This window comes from Fistularia commersonii, chromosome 7 (genome assembly GCF_037954325.1).
Source record: "Fistularia commersonii isolate RoL2024-O1a breed Wild chromosome 7, RoL_Fcom_v1.0, whole genome shotgun sequence".
Lineage (NCBI taxonomy): Eukaryota > Metazoa > Chordata > Actinopteri > Syngnathiformes > Fistulariidae > Fistularia > Fistularia commersonii.
The window spans coordinates 4917028-4930619 of record NC_141290.1 but is presented as its reverse complement, the minus strand read 5'-3'; the positions used below and the strand labels follow the sequence as shown (position 1 = coordinate 4930619).

Here is a 13592-nt window from a genome sequence, read left to right as displayed (position 1 = left end):
TACTCTTGGTGCATGACTTAATTTCCTTTTTTTATTTTTGACACATTTTCAGTTTGATGTCTCTATATGACCTGTGGATGAGAGGGTGTTACAGGATTAAAAATATCTTAATCTGAGCTTAAAACTGTGACATCTCATCAAATATCCCGTGTTTCACATAAAATGTGGTTTCAGATGTGACCCTGAGATTTAGAGGGGAAAGATGGATCTCCTGTGCAGGACTGGAGTCAAACATCCCTGCTTCTTTGCAGACGATGCGGTTCTGTTTGTTTCTGCAGAAGATGAATCTCCGTCTGTGTTTTACGTCAAAAACGGAGGGCGGATTTCCTGTCATTCATGTTCTTCTTCTTCCTCCTCGAGATGACAGAGTGAGATGCCCACGGTTTGAGAGAAAACTAAAGATCGCAATCAGGGAAAGTCCTTCCACGGGACGGCGGCGGTGCGTTTGGGGGGCCTTCCGGTAGATGGGAGATTCGGCGACACGTCAGCAGGATCTCGGTGTGTGAGTTGGAAAACACCCCAGCAGGTGCTCGCTGTGTCCGATTCTTTGTTTTTCCTATGCATAATCCTCATATCAGCTTGTTGCTCAACACACAAGTACACACACACACACACACACACACACACACACACACACATTGACACAAATACAAACACACATGTGCAAACAAACACACATGCAGTTGGACACTTAGTACTGTTTTTTGTTCCATGGTTGGTACTGGTTAGTGATAGTACTGGTTTTGTTCTACTGTTCTTTGCTAAAATAATCGATAATCGAAAAAGACAAACTAAGAAAAAGTACAATGAATAAGAACGGGACGACATCAAAAATGACAACAAATTACATGCGTGCGCGCATGCAAATAAACACATACTCAGACACTTTAAGTTTAGTTTTTTGGTTCCATTGACTTTTACTTATTGTTTTGAATTATTCGCTCCATTAAATTAATTCTTTTTTAAATATCTTTTATTAATTTATTTCTAATTATCCGTCATTTAGAACCATCAATAATAAAAAAATATATAAAATTCAGGAACAACCCCAAACCATGGCAGCAACTAAATTGCAAAAAAATAAATAAATTAAAAACAGAAAGTGAACAAGAATGAGTTTGGGGTCAGACTGGGCGGATTCACGATCCTGATGTCGGTTCAGTTTCCTGAGTTTTTCGCCCGCTACAGTCTGTTTAGTAGTTTAGTAGAAGCGACAGTGACTTAAACCAATATTTCCTTCCTCTTTCTGTCAGGGGGGCCCTGAGGTCACTGTGGGAAAGTTACCAGGTGCCGCCGCCACGTTGCCCATCACCTTGGGCGGAACGGAGCACGTGAAGGCCGATGTCAATAAAAGCCTGAGTTCCAACTCGCAGCTTAGCACGTCATTCAGGATGAGGAGCCTCATCGCGTTGGTCGCTCTCTTCGCGGTCGCTTGCGGCCAGGAGACGTTTCACGGGTGAGAGCGCTTCATGTTCCTTCTAGTTTATCATTTCGCCTCCATCGATTCCCGGGTTCTCGTAACAAAGGTGGTGTCAATTTTTTTTTGTGTGTGTGAAAATTCAATACGAATAGATTCAAGATTCAAAGTGTTTAGTGTCATTTGAAAAGTAAAGAAAGCGTGGATGTTAAAAGTCGAGGGAAGTTTTGGGTATGCAAAATCATAGAGTGTAGGTTGGACTCTGCAGCTTTGGTGCTCTGTGCTCACTGCAACTGTTTGTCCAAGACGTAGGCACTGCTGAAGCGTACAGTTAAGCAGCTGGCTAAGATGCTCTCAAGAATACAGCTGTAACATGCCAAACTTCCTCAGCCTCCTCAGAAAGTATTTAAAATTGCTCTCTACTTCGTCACCTCAGGTGGACAGTGGTTGGTAAAATCCCCTCTCCTTCCTCATGTCTACTCTTATCTCCCTCATCTTGTTCCATATTGAGGGTGACATTGTTGTCCTCGTCCCTGTGCCATCTGCAAACTTCAGGGTAGTGCTGTCTTTGTGAGGGGTGACACAGTTATGGGGAAACAGGTTGTACAGGATACAGCATCCCTGAGGAGTGCCCTTGTTTGTGATGATGCTGGCTGAAGTCCTATTGCCCATCCTGACAGACTGGAAGTCCAGGAGCCAGTCACAGAAGGTGGGGTGCAGGCCAAGGGTAGACATTTGTGGGTTGTTTTTTGGGGGAATACCGTATTGTAGGTGGAGTGTGGTTCACAAAGAGTATCCTGATGTAGGTGTTGGTAGGAGCTAGGGTATCTGAGCTGGACCTATTTGGTTGGTAAGCATACTGCAGGGGGCGGGGGTCAGGGTGTCCGGTATGCTTGCTACAAGCAATGTGAGCGGGTGGGTGGGCTCTTCTTGGGGAGAGGGGATGATGTTTGCGTTCTCAAAGCAGTGAGGGGAAAGGTGCTCTGGCTGAAGGAGAGGTCTAAGATGGAGGTGAGAACATCAGCCAGCCCATTGGCACACACTCTGAGGCCCTCCCAAGGGATGTTGTTAGGGGTCTCCAAGCAGGCATAGAAGGTGTTGAGGTTGTCCGGCAGGCTGTCTGCTGAGCGGCTGATGCCAGTGGGGGACTTGTAGTCCGTGATGTGCTGCAGGCCTTGCCACATCCGTCCAGGGTCGGCAGCAAAGTAGAAGCCATCCAGCTTCTGGCGGGTTTCCTCAGTTTGCACTTTGTATTCTGTCTCATTGCCACCCATGGGGTCACTGTTAAGTCAGTCCTTCTGATAAAATAGATACTAGTCAAAGAAAGTAAATATTGCCAAGTATATTTGCAAAAACTTATTTGTTTCTTAAAGTCACTATTTTACATTACGTTGGTCTGTTGGTTCCTGTTGCGTGACCACGCTGCCCTCAGGTGGGGCAACCCGGGTTGTGTAATCGATTGTACAACTTATAACGTTACGCCAATGTCTCTCTTTCCTAAAGACACCAGGTCCTTCGGATCCTGCCGAAGGATGAGATCCAGCTGTCTTTTCTCAATCAGATGGCCAACACCGATGAGTATGAGGTCAGCCGCCTTTAGGAATCCTCCGATATGACACTGAGCTCGGGGACAGTGGCAAGAAATGAGCCCTGAAAAATTTCAGAGTGAAATAGAAGTTGCCCCAGAATTGAGCCCAAGGGACAACTAATATGTCATTTGATTCCCTGATGGCAATAAAATCAATATCATGTTACTAGTGAATATATGTAATGTTGGAGCCTTCTAGCAAAATAACTTCCTTCAGGATTAATAAAGTTCTATTCTTGATAAGAAATGTATCAGAGCAACGCCAACTTGAGAAAACCTTCACACATTCAAATTCAAGACTTTCATTTTTAAGTTCTGCTGTTTTATCAAAAGTGAGCACGGACGATAAGGGGAGCAGCCCCGACACTAAAGAGAATAACTTACAAGCAACAAATTTAGTCCAAGAAGCAGTTTTGACAGGATGTGATGAGAAATGTGAACACATTTGTTCTAGCTAAAACTGAAGCGGCCCTAAGAGTGAGCCCTGGAGGGGGGACGATGATTGTGAAATTAGGCTAAATGCTAATATGAATGTCAAAATCTTTTTAAATTAGCTGGATTTCTGGGGAACCCTGTCTGAACCCAGAGTCCCCGTGGACATCAGGGTTCCCATACACAGCCTCCAGGATGTCAAGCTCTTCCTGGATACCAACAGCATCGTCTACTCCATCATGATTGAGGACTTGCAGGTATGCGATCACAGAGCTGTGTTTCTGGCGAGTGTATGCTTGAGCTCACCTTGGGTTTTTTTCCCTCCCCAGGTGATCGTAGAGGAGGAGCAGAAGGCGATGCGGACCGCCGCCCTTCGCCCTCAGCCCAGGAGCTCCGATGGTTTTGACTATGGCGCCTACCACACCCTCAGTGAGGTTCGTAGAGTTCTCAGTTAGCATAGCAAAGTTAAGAACGTGCCTTGAAAGAATCAGCTGTGTGTTTGTTCCAGATCTACGCCTTCCAGGACATGCTGGTGGCGGAGAACCCCCACCTGGTCAGCAAGGTAGTGATTGGTCGCAGCTACGAGGGCCGTCCCCTCAACGTGCTGAAGGTAAAGGACGGGAACCGCACACACCCACGCAAACAAACACACACAAACTCACTGCATCCCCTCTGCGCCCCAGTTCAGCACAGGTGGATCCAACCGGCCTGCCATCTGGCTCGACACCGGGATCCACTCCAGAGAGTGGGTCACCCAGGCCAGCGGCACCTGGTTCGCCAAGAAGGTACTTCCGACATCTATTCAACCCCTATCGCGTTGTTACCACGGCGACTGACCACTTGCGCTTTGTCCCGCCGCAATGGCCACACGTAGATTGTGACGGATTACGGCTATGACCCCACCCTCACCGCCATCCTCAACTCCATGGACATCTTTCTGGAGATTGTGACCAACCCAGACGGCTTCGAGTACACCCACGTCCGCGTGAGTCCCCTCTGGAATCAGAGGAGCGCTTCGGGAAACTCGCCATTTTTGTCAGGACGCTTGGCTAGTTAGCTTACCATGATGAATGACTGTCTACGGTAATGTGTGGTTGTCCTGTGGTTTGACGCTGTTATTTCCTGATGAAGTGAATGCCAAAAAGTCACAACGTATGAAAGCTAGGATGTGTCTGAATTGGATGGCCATGGGTCTGTACGCTAAGGTAGCTAGCGAGCTAACTAACGATCTGCAGTACTGTGGTTCCGTGCACCCTTAAGCCGGTTCCCCTGGTGATTACTAGCCTTTCTGACATGCCGATGTTCTTTACCTGCGATGGTTTTCCAGAACCGGATGTGGCGTAAGACCAGGAAGCCCAACTCCGGCTCCAGGTGCGTCGGTGTCGACCCCAACAGGAACTGGGACGCTGCTTTCGGAGGTGATGTGCATACAAACGACATCCCATCGCTAATCGTGATTACCGTTTACGGCCTCTTGCCGTTTTCCCTCGCATCGACGAACCAATCAGGTGCTTGAAATTAGCTAAAAATGAACACAAAGGGCGGATTAAAACGTGGCAAAAGACCTGAAAAGTCACTCGAGCTACTCAAAACATCAGGATGACCGTAAGAATAAGGGGGGGATGAAAATAAAGATTTTTGATTGACAGCAGAAGAAGGGAGTCCCATTCAAATCGATCCACCGCTCCAGCGCTGATGGATAGCCTGAAGTGCTATTTGAGTTTTTTTCTTCTCCTGCTTCGCATAAACAAAATCCCCGCCCACCCACAGGCGCCGGCGCCAGTGGGAACCCCTGCTCCGAGACGTACCGCGGCCCCAAGCCGCACTCCGAGTCCGAGGTCAAGGCCATCGTGGACTTCGTCCAGTCGCACCGCAACGTCAAGGCCTTCGTCTCCATCCACGCCTACTCGCAGATGCTGCTGTACCCCTACGGCTACACCCGCAACCCCACCAAGGACCAGAGGGAGCTGGTAAACCCCACCCTCGACCCATCCACCATTCCATCACTTAAAATATTCATGATCTATACCACTTATCCGGCACTCGGGGTCACTGGGGGGGCTATCACAGTTGTGATTGGACAGCAGGTGGGGTTTATCCTGCCACATATAAAAACATACAACTATTGCCCCTCTCTTGGCAATTAGTGTGACATGGAGGGGGACATGGAGGCTCCACACAGGAAGGACCCCCTGTTGGGAATCCAACCGGGGCCCTTCCTGCTACGAGGCGCCGTGCTCTGATCATTTCGAATATCTATCCGTTTTGAGAAAATGGATATAAGTAGATGCGGCGCAAAGGTTAGCGCTCACAGCTAGGTAGTTCTACATTGCGGGTGTGAACAGTTGGGACGTCTCCGTACATGGCCCTGTGATCGACTGACAGCCGACCTGTCAAGATTAAGCTGTGATTGGCTCGAATGTCAATTTCGACGTTAACAAGTATTCCTTCACGTTGGAATTTAAATATCGGAGGGTTAACAGAAATGACGGAAAGCGGTATGGACGATGAATGAATGAAAAGACCGTGATTCCCCCCCGCAGCACGAGCTTGCCGCCAGGGCCGTCGCCGATCTGTCCTCGCTCTACGGAACTCGCTACCGATACGGGAGCATCATCTCCACCATCTGTGAGTTTCAGTTCACCTCAACCTTCTACACACACATATTTGTATATGAGACCAGCGACTACAACAGAATGTTAGCTTGGGAAAGATGCCGATTTAAAGTTCTAGAAGGTTCCATCGTGGAACCTGCCACAGATCCTAAGAGCTCCTCTGGTCCCGTTGTGGTTCTCAGACCAGGCCAGCGGCAGCACCATCGACTGGACCTACGACCAGGGCATCAAGTACTCTTACACCTTCGAGCTGCGCGACACTGGCCGCTATGGCTTCATCCTGCCGGCCAATCAGATCATCCCCACGGCGGAGGAGACGTGGCTGGCCCTGATGGCCATCATGGAACACGCCTACCGGAACCCCTACTGAGCAGCCGGCCAATCAGAGCCCACGCACCAAATACCAGAATAAAATCTGAAGCTTCTCCGAGTGTCTTGTGCTTCTGTGTTCGTCTGAGCCGTGACCTTGCGTGACCCCATATTACCATCACAAGATTTTGCTCATGAAGCAGTGTGGTGTTACACTATTATCTGCTTATTACATGATTATTACAAAAGAAAAATACAAATACGCTGTAATAACCGCAACTAATGCAGAAAAAGAATTACATCTCAGTCTTTTATTACTTCACAAAAACTCTCACAAGCTTTGCACGAGAGTGACATTGTTCATAGCAGCAACTGGAAGATTATTGTATTAAACTGACAGAAACACTCAGATAAAGTAAAAAAATAATCCTGCCATCACACAAGTGGACTTTTACACACACACACACGCACACACAAACACACGCACACGCGAAGAGCCCAAGTCGCCACAGAAAAAAAGGCCGCTTGGCTTCTCCTTGGGTATTTTTTTTTTTAATCATAATATAGGGGTAACTTTACACAAGAAATTTAAAAAATTAAAATCTCATCATTTAATGACATTTATTCAACCTATAATCTTCATCCAAGGTCACAACGTTTCCTGTGATTTCTCCACATTCATTATTTCCAAAATAATTTTAGGGGACTGTTCATACACCCTGACTTATTTATCAATAAATAATTATATGATAGAAACCATACAGCAGACGCTTCACAGATCCACATGCAGTTCCTGTCACGGCCACCAGGGGGCTCAGCGAGTTGACGAAAAGGCTCCGGCAAATCAGTGCAATTACAGTAACTTGATTGATTTTCTCTCTCACACACGCACACACACATGCACACGTAAATCAATCCAGTAGGCTGCAGGTGAGGCGTCGGTTTGAAAATCAAAAAATACATGACAATATCTCTGGACTCGTCGCTATGACGACATTGTCCAAGGTAACCATGTGACGTAAGGCTGTGATGTGTGATGATATTAAAAAAAACAAAACAGTGAATACGTCGACTTCATCTGAGTGCAAACAGCTCAGTCAGAGCTTTGTCCACACACGCACGCACACACACACACACACACACACACTTTTAAATAAAATCACGGGACGGGCTGTGGGGGGGGTTAAATACTAGTCCAATGAATTTGTGTGTGTGTATTCTTTAAAACAGGAAACACACATACTGGCTCTGGTGTGTTTCCTCAGGGTCATGTTTGACGGACGGATGAACCAGACATGACTTGTATTTTCAGAGGGTTCGTCTTAAAGTGTGTCCGTGGGTTTTTCCAACAGCGGCTCCTTTTCTTTCCTTCATTTCCAGGGCCTGCCGGTGTGAACCCTGGCGGCAGCAGCAGCAGCAGCGTCCCCTCTTCCTGCGCCACCGGAGGAGGAGGAGCTCATTCGGCTCCGAGCGCTGGAGCTTTTGGACTGGGAGCTGGTGTTGGACATCCGGCTGGACGCGCGGCCTATGGCAACAGAACACGAGGTAAGGATGGGGACAGGAAGCTACAGGACACGTGCTGCTAGAAAACAATAAGCAACCTGGATACAGGCAAAGTCAGGTGTAGGTGGAGTTGTTTCTAGTTGCCAAATCAGGAAACTACAACTATGGCGCCCATGGGATAAACTTCCTGTCTGAATGCTCCAGGCTCTATTAGTTTGGTCTTATTGCATTTTGAGCAGCTCAACTATTAGCATAGCCTAAGGCTAATGGGATGCTAGCAGGGGCGCTCTCCTGTCTATGGGCGGCCAGACACAAGATGGCGTCGCGCACAGCCGATCGGACTCTTACTGCTACAGTTGCTGCCCAGGAGGATCTCGTCGAGCCGCGCCTGGATCTTGTCCAGTTCCTCCTGTGTGAACCGCCACCGCCGCTCTGCCGCCTGCGATGATGGCGGGGGCGGCCGCGGCGGGCACCGCCTCCTCCCTGCCGTCGTGGGTGACGAAAGGCAGGAAGTCGGAATGGAGCCTGTCGTCATGCCTTCTGGAAACTTCTGTGCAACGACCTTCAGACCTGACGTGGAGAGAATAAGAAATAAACTACTGGGATAAAAACTACAGCTAAAGTCAGGCGGGCCGCCATGTTTGTGTGGGCGGAGCCAAAGGGTGCTGTCATGTGACCTCTCACCTCCAGATAGCATGAAGAGGTTCTCAAAGCCTCGCTCGCACATGGTGGTGGCGGCCTGGCTGGCCAGCCGCTCGTCCTCGTCGTACACGATGATGATCTTGCCGGCTGCGTTTTTCTGCGTGCGGCGGCGGCTAGCTAAGGTAGGACACGTTTGTAGGCAGACAAGTGGCATTTGCTTCAATTCTTTACAGAAAAAAAGTAATGAAAAAAAAAAAGAAGTCCCCTGACAGTGAGGAAGGATACATATTCCAACACATCCCTAGTGTAGGGGTTCACGGTCCGGGACAAGGTCACCGCCGGGAAGCTGTGCGCTGCGGCGAATAACAAACAGACGTGAGACGGCGAAGGTTGTGCGGCGGGTCAGACGGCGGCCGCTCCGCTCAGCATACCGCTGATGACGTGGCAACAGTCGTAGTGCTCGCGGTCCCGCACGTCCAGCAGCAGGTAGGGGCAGTCCGGGTACGGCCCCTCTGTCGAATCGGTGCCGGCGACGGGCCCCTCCGGCGTCCCGTGGCGGCCCCGGTCCAGATTGAGCTCGCCCATGCCGCTGATAACGCTGAGGGGCAGAGAGGAAATACTTGAAATCAATTAAAGATGGAGGGGGAAAGGAAGAAGACTAGGAAGAACTGGGTTGACCTAATCAGTCTGCTGCCATGGCGACGCCAGGAGCAAAACAAAGAATAGATGACTGAATAAACTTATACTTTTGGTCTGCGGTATGAAAACAGTTGTAGTACCGTAATTTCCAGACAATAAGCCACTTCTTTTTTCACACGCTTTGAACACTGCGGCTTAAACAGTGATACAGCTGATTTATGGATTTTTTTTAGCTAATGAGCTTCATGCCACCAAAACATTTTGCCTTGCCACATTGGAACAATGAAATTACCACGAAATTCTGAGGCCGTTCAATTCAGACACGGAAGAAGACGACTCTAATAGCTTTAGTGTGCAGGAGGAAGACCAAGGTAGTGATCAGCTGGAGTAGGACAAATGGATGGATGGATGGACTTTTCCCTGTTTTACATATTATTAATCTTTTTCATCAGCCGTGTTACAGGCGCTGTTTGGGAAAAAAGAATTTCCAGTATGTATTTAATTAAAGTTAAAAAAAAAAGTTTCTAACATCTTTCTGTGTAAATATCTCATGCTACAATGTGGACACCTGCTACTAATAGACAAGTACAGACTATATATGTACACAGTTATATATTGATTGATTTATTTACAGCCCGTGGGGCTCATACTCAGGTGTGCTCAATAGTGGGGAAATAACGGAACTTTTGATGCCAGTTTGAGTAGTAGTACAATGAAGTACTCCATGTCGCGGACCCCATTGTATCAGCCTAAATGTGGCGTACCTAAGGGCTCCACCCTGGGTCCTGCGTTGTACCCCCCCAAAACGAGAGGTAGGTTACCTTGTCCATGGCGGGGATCATACCCCCTTTCACTTACAAAGAGTGAAGGCATTGCGATTGGCTCTGGATTTCATGGAACGAGCCAGAACTCTTAACGCGGGATGTTAAATTACACTGACTGTGCAGCATCCCGGCCCCCCTTTTGCGGCTTGAGCCGTTCCTACCAGGGCGCCTTTTTGGAAGTTACTGAAGTTTCCGTCCATTTATGGCAACAGAGGGGAATGTCTCCGGTCTCCGTTGGAGTCAAGTTTCTGGGGAATTACTTGTTCATTGGCGGTTTCTCGGGTTTTGTAACCCCTTTTCGCATTGTAGGAGCTTTCCGCAGTTCCAAGAATCTTTCCAAGAACAAGATTGTTTCTTCGGTGCAATCGGACAGCTTAGGAACCGTGGACCTCAGCTCCTTGAACCATTTTATCGCTTACTTTGAGACATGAATGTTTCAACGGTGCTTGCTAATTCGTGGGGTTCAGAAGTCACGCCAATGACCATATACTTCTTGCAAGCTGCAGTGCACCAATTTGAAAAACTACTGTGGTCACTGGTTGGCCGTTTCGTTGTGACAAAAATGGACAGAAGCGGAGTGACATGGAGCGGCGAAGAGGCACGAGCTCTGCTGGCCTGCTAGCAGAGCTGCCAGAGGGGTTTCCAGAGCTTGAGTTAGCTAACATTGGGGTTCTTCACACTGCAAAGGGGTGCAGGGGGAAGTTAAAAGCGCTTTAATCCATTTGATAGTCCATGGATATTATTCCGGCCATGCAGAACATGAATGTCACTTTGCTCTCCATGCTGTCCATATCGTCTTCCTCTCTTTTTGTCTTTGAGCATGGTGCTTAAGGTGCAAAACTAATACAGGGTTTCCATGCAAGAGGCTGGTTCCTGGAATGCAAAACAAGCTGGACACTTCTTAGAACTAAATGTGACCCGATATAAACCAGCTGCTCTCTCATTTTCAACCAAAGTGCCCATGACTTAACTGAGGTCCTTCAAAGCACCATAAACCTACACGACAGTGCCACATCGGGCATATATCGCCAGTACCTGAGCAGCGTGGACCTGGCGGTGGGGCACGTTTCCCTGGTGGCGGTGGCGTCCTGGCGATCTGTCCGGGGCGATGCCTGCAAGGAGCCATTGGCGTGCTCAGGTGGAGATTCCATCTCGGCGCCGGGCGTCGCTATCAGAGCATCTGCAGGGCAGAGGAGCGCACATGAATCCGCATTGTTTACACTTTTAACTTTTCAATTTATTTAAATATTTGTAAAATAAGTCCGGAAATCATCCAAAAAAAAAAAAACGAAAAGACTCTCATGTCAGGATGTATCAAATCAACTATATCGCTCCCCCCTTGTGATGTCATAAGGGGGTAGTAGATGCGAGGAGACGGCGGTATTCCTGCCATCGGGGGGCGACAGAGGTACGGATGATATGCGTGTGTGTGTGTGACGTCACACAGGGCTATCCGCATTGATTTGGGGTGTCACTGTGATGTCACGGTGAAAGGGGAAGCCATGACATCATACGGGGATGGAAGGTAAAATCTGGCCGCAGGTGCTGTGTGATTTGTTTTGGCCCTGTTTAAATCGGCCCAACTTTATCGAGGGACGCCAAGCGACAATGGAAAAACAATCTAATGTTAAAAACATTTATTGTCTACACTCACACACAACTTATATATACGTAACTAAAAAATGTTTGCTTTAAAAATAACTAGTAATCACGCGGTAATAAATGTGCTCTGCTGTTTGTTACCTTCCTGGCGTTGCGGTTCGCCATCGTTCTCAATGTCATGCAGGTCCGACACGTAGGCCACCTGCAGGACCTGGCAATGAAGAGGAGATGGGAGAATTAGGCAACTCTTCAAGAGGTGTTCAAATGTCCTGTGGGCGTTTAACAAACGGGCACTTATAAAAGGCGCTGCTCCTTACCAGCTGCGCGAACGTCGTCACCTTCAACCGCTTGAAGATCTCGTCTTTCCGATATCTGTAGTCTGGAACATGACGAAAGAGGGAGACGGGGAAGGAAGGGGTTCGGATGAGACGGTGGATCTGGAGGAGAGTGAAAAGTGCGCCGCAGGGTTCTACCGTTTTCAAGTGGGCAGTACAGTTCAGTTCAATTTACAGTTCACTTCTGATAATTTTAATTCACAATTTATAGTTCAGTTAAGTTCAGTTTAGTTTAGATCGGTTCAATTCACAGTTAAGTTCAGCTCAGTTTCATTCATTGCAAATCACAATTCAATTTAGAATAGTCTAGTTTAAATGAATTAAATTCCCAGTTCAGTTCAGTTAAAGTTAAGGTTTAGTTCAGTTTAGTTTAGTTCAGTTAACTTTGGTTCAATTTACAGTTAAGTTCTCTTTAGTTTAGTTTAGATCAGTTCAATTTACAATTCATTTTGTTTTAATTTAGGTTCTGTAATGTGCTCTTGTTCTGTAACGTGCTCTTCAGTATGGTTTAGTTCAGATCAATTTTCAGTTCAGTTCCGTTCCGATTCATTTAGCACAATTTAGATCAGCTCAATTCCAATAAGTTCAATTTAGGCAAGATCACTCCAGACCGCTTGCTTTCTGGAAGAATCAACACATGTGTTGACCGAATACTAGCAGGTGAAAAATCAAAGAGCGGAGAAAGTTTGTATGAATCCAAAAGGAACTGGTTTGAGGTTGAGGTACAACGATATTACGAATCCAGATTTTTATCTATTTCATCTCAAGTATGCATGGATCATGTCGGGTCTCACGGAGGGGAATAATAATTGAAAATATTTATGATTGTAAATATATATATTGAATGCACCACATAACAGTGTTTGCAAGGAAAAAGGCTCACTTCTTTTGATCTCCTCCAGTTTCTCCATGTACTTTGTAGCGCTGCATCCTGTCGAAAGAAAATCACAGGACGATAAGGTTATTTAAAAAAAAAAACTTTTTGGGGAGACATAAATAAATAAAAGTAAAGGAAGATCCAGGGTCACCTGTGTCCAGCCTCGTTTTGACGTGTTCGTACTTGACGTTTTTGGGGATCCTTTTGTTCAAGAACTGCCACAAAGACACGGTATTAGTTAGTTAGTTCGTTTGTTTTTCCTTTTTGCTCAATGACAACGCAAGAGAAGCTCTTTTTTTTCCCAAAAGGGCGCGACAGAAAACGTCTCACAGGTGCATCCTAGCATCGATGGTTGCTAACTACTTTAGCTTGATAGCTAAGGTAGCTATTAAAGAGGGGAGTTGCAGGTTCAATTTTAGTTATACGCTACACTATATAATCAAACATATATTTATAAGTGGGATAAAGTGGTTTGTATAACATAAAGGAGCAATGTTGACGTTACCTCGACGTCGCCAATTCCCCGGTTGTATGACATCGTTCCTCTTGCTCCACCCGAAAAAAGAGCGTCGAGCGGCGGCGGGATGTAGCTAAGAGGCCGCGGCTTCCCCTGGAGCGCTTCTTATTTGTATTCAAATAAATCGAACAGACGACGATATATATAAAAAATCAGTTTCCAAGCAACAGCGTGCTTTGAACCGCCAACTCTGGGTTTACGGTTTCCAACAGCAACGTCATTTTTCTTCTTCTCCGGTGGTTTTGCCGACCGCGCTGCGCCGCGACCGCCAACTAAAGGCCGGGGAGAAACA

General features: G+C 47.2%; 2 protein-coding genes across 2 annotated transcripts; one reads left to right on the top strand and one right to left on the bottom strand.

Moving 5' to 3' along the window:
• Positions 1-388: 388 nt before the first annotated feature.
• On the top strand, positions 389-6477 carry cpa5 (carboxypeptidase A5). Its single transcript, XM_086149268.1, has 12 exons — positions 389-526; positions 1254-1456; positions 2921-3002; positions 3560-3694; positions 3767-3871; positions 3946-4047; positions 4121-4222; positions 4312-4422; positions 4765-4855; positions 5208-5407; positions 5981-6065; positions 6235-6477. The coding sequence occupies exons 2-12, from the start codon at positions 1392-1394 to the stop codon at positions 6420-6422; spliced, it is 1266 nt and encodes a 421-aa protein (XP_086005394.1). The 5' UTR covers positions 389-526; positions 1254-1391; the 3' UTR covers positions 6423-6477.
• A 228-nt stretch (positions 6478-6705) lies between these two features.
• Positions 6706-13559, bottom strand: cep41 (centrosomal protein 41). Its single transcript, XM_086148768.1, has 11 exons — positions 13289-13559; positions 12935-12998; positions 12790-12837; positions 11889-11950; positions 11713-11782; positions 11005-11149; positions 8938-9104; positions 8792-8859; positions 8549-8663; positions 8213-8434; positions 6706-7886 (listed from the first exon to the last, which is right to left on the bottom strand). Exons 1-11 carry the CDS (start codon positions 13319-13321, stop codon positions 7732-7734), a joined length of 1149 nt encoding a protein of 382 aa, XP_086004894.1. The 5' UTR covers positions 13322-13559; the 3' UTR covers positions 6706-7731.
• Between the last annotated feature and the right edge of the window lie 33 nt (positions 13560-13592).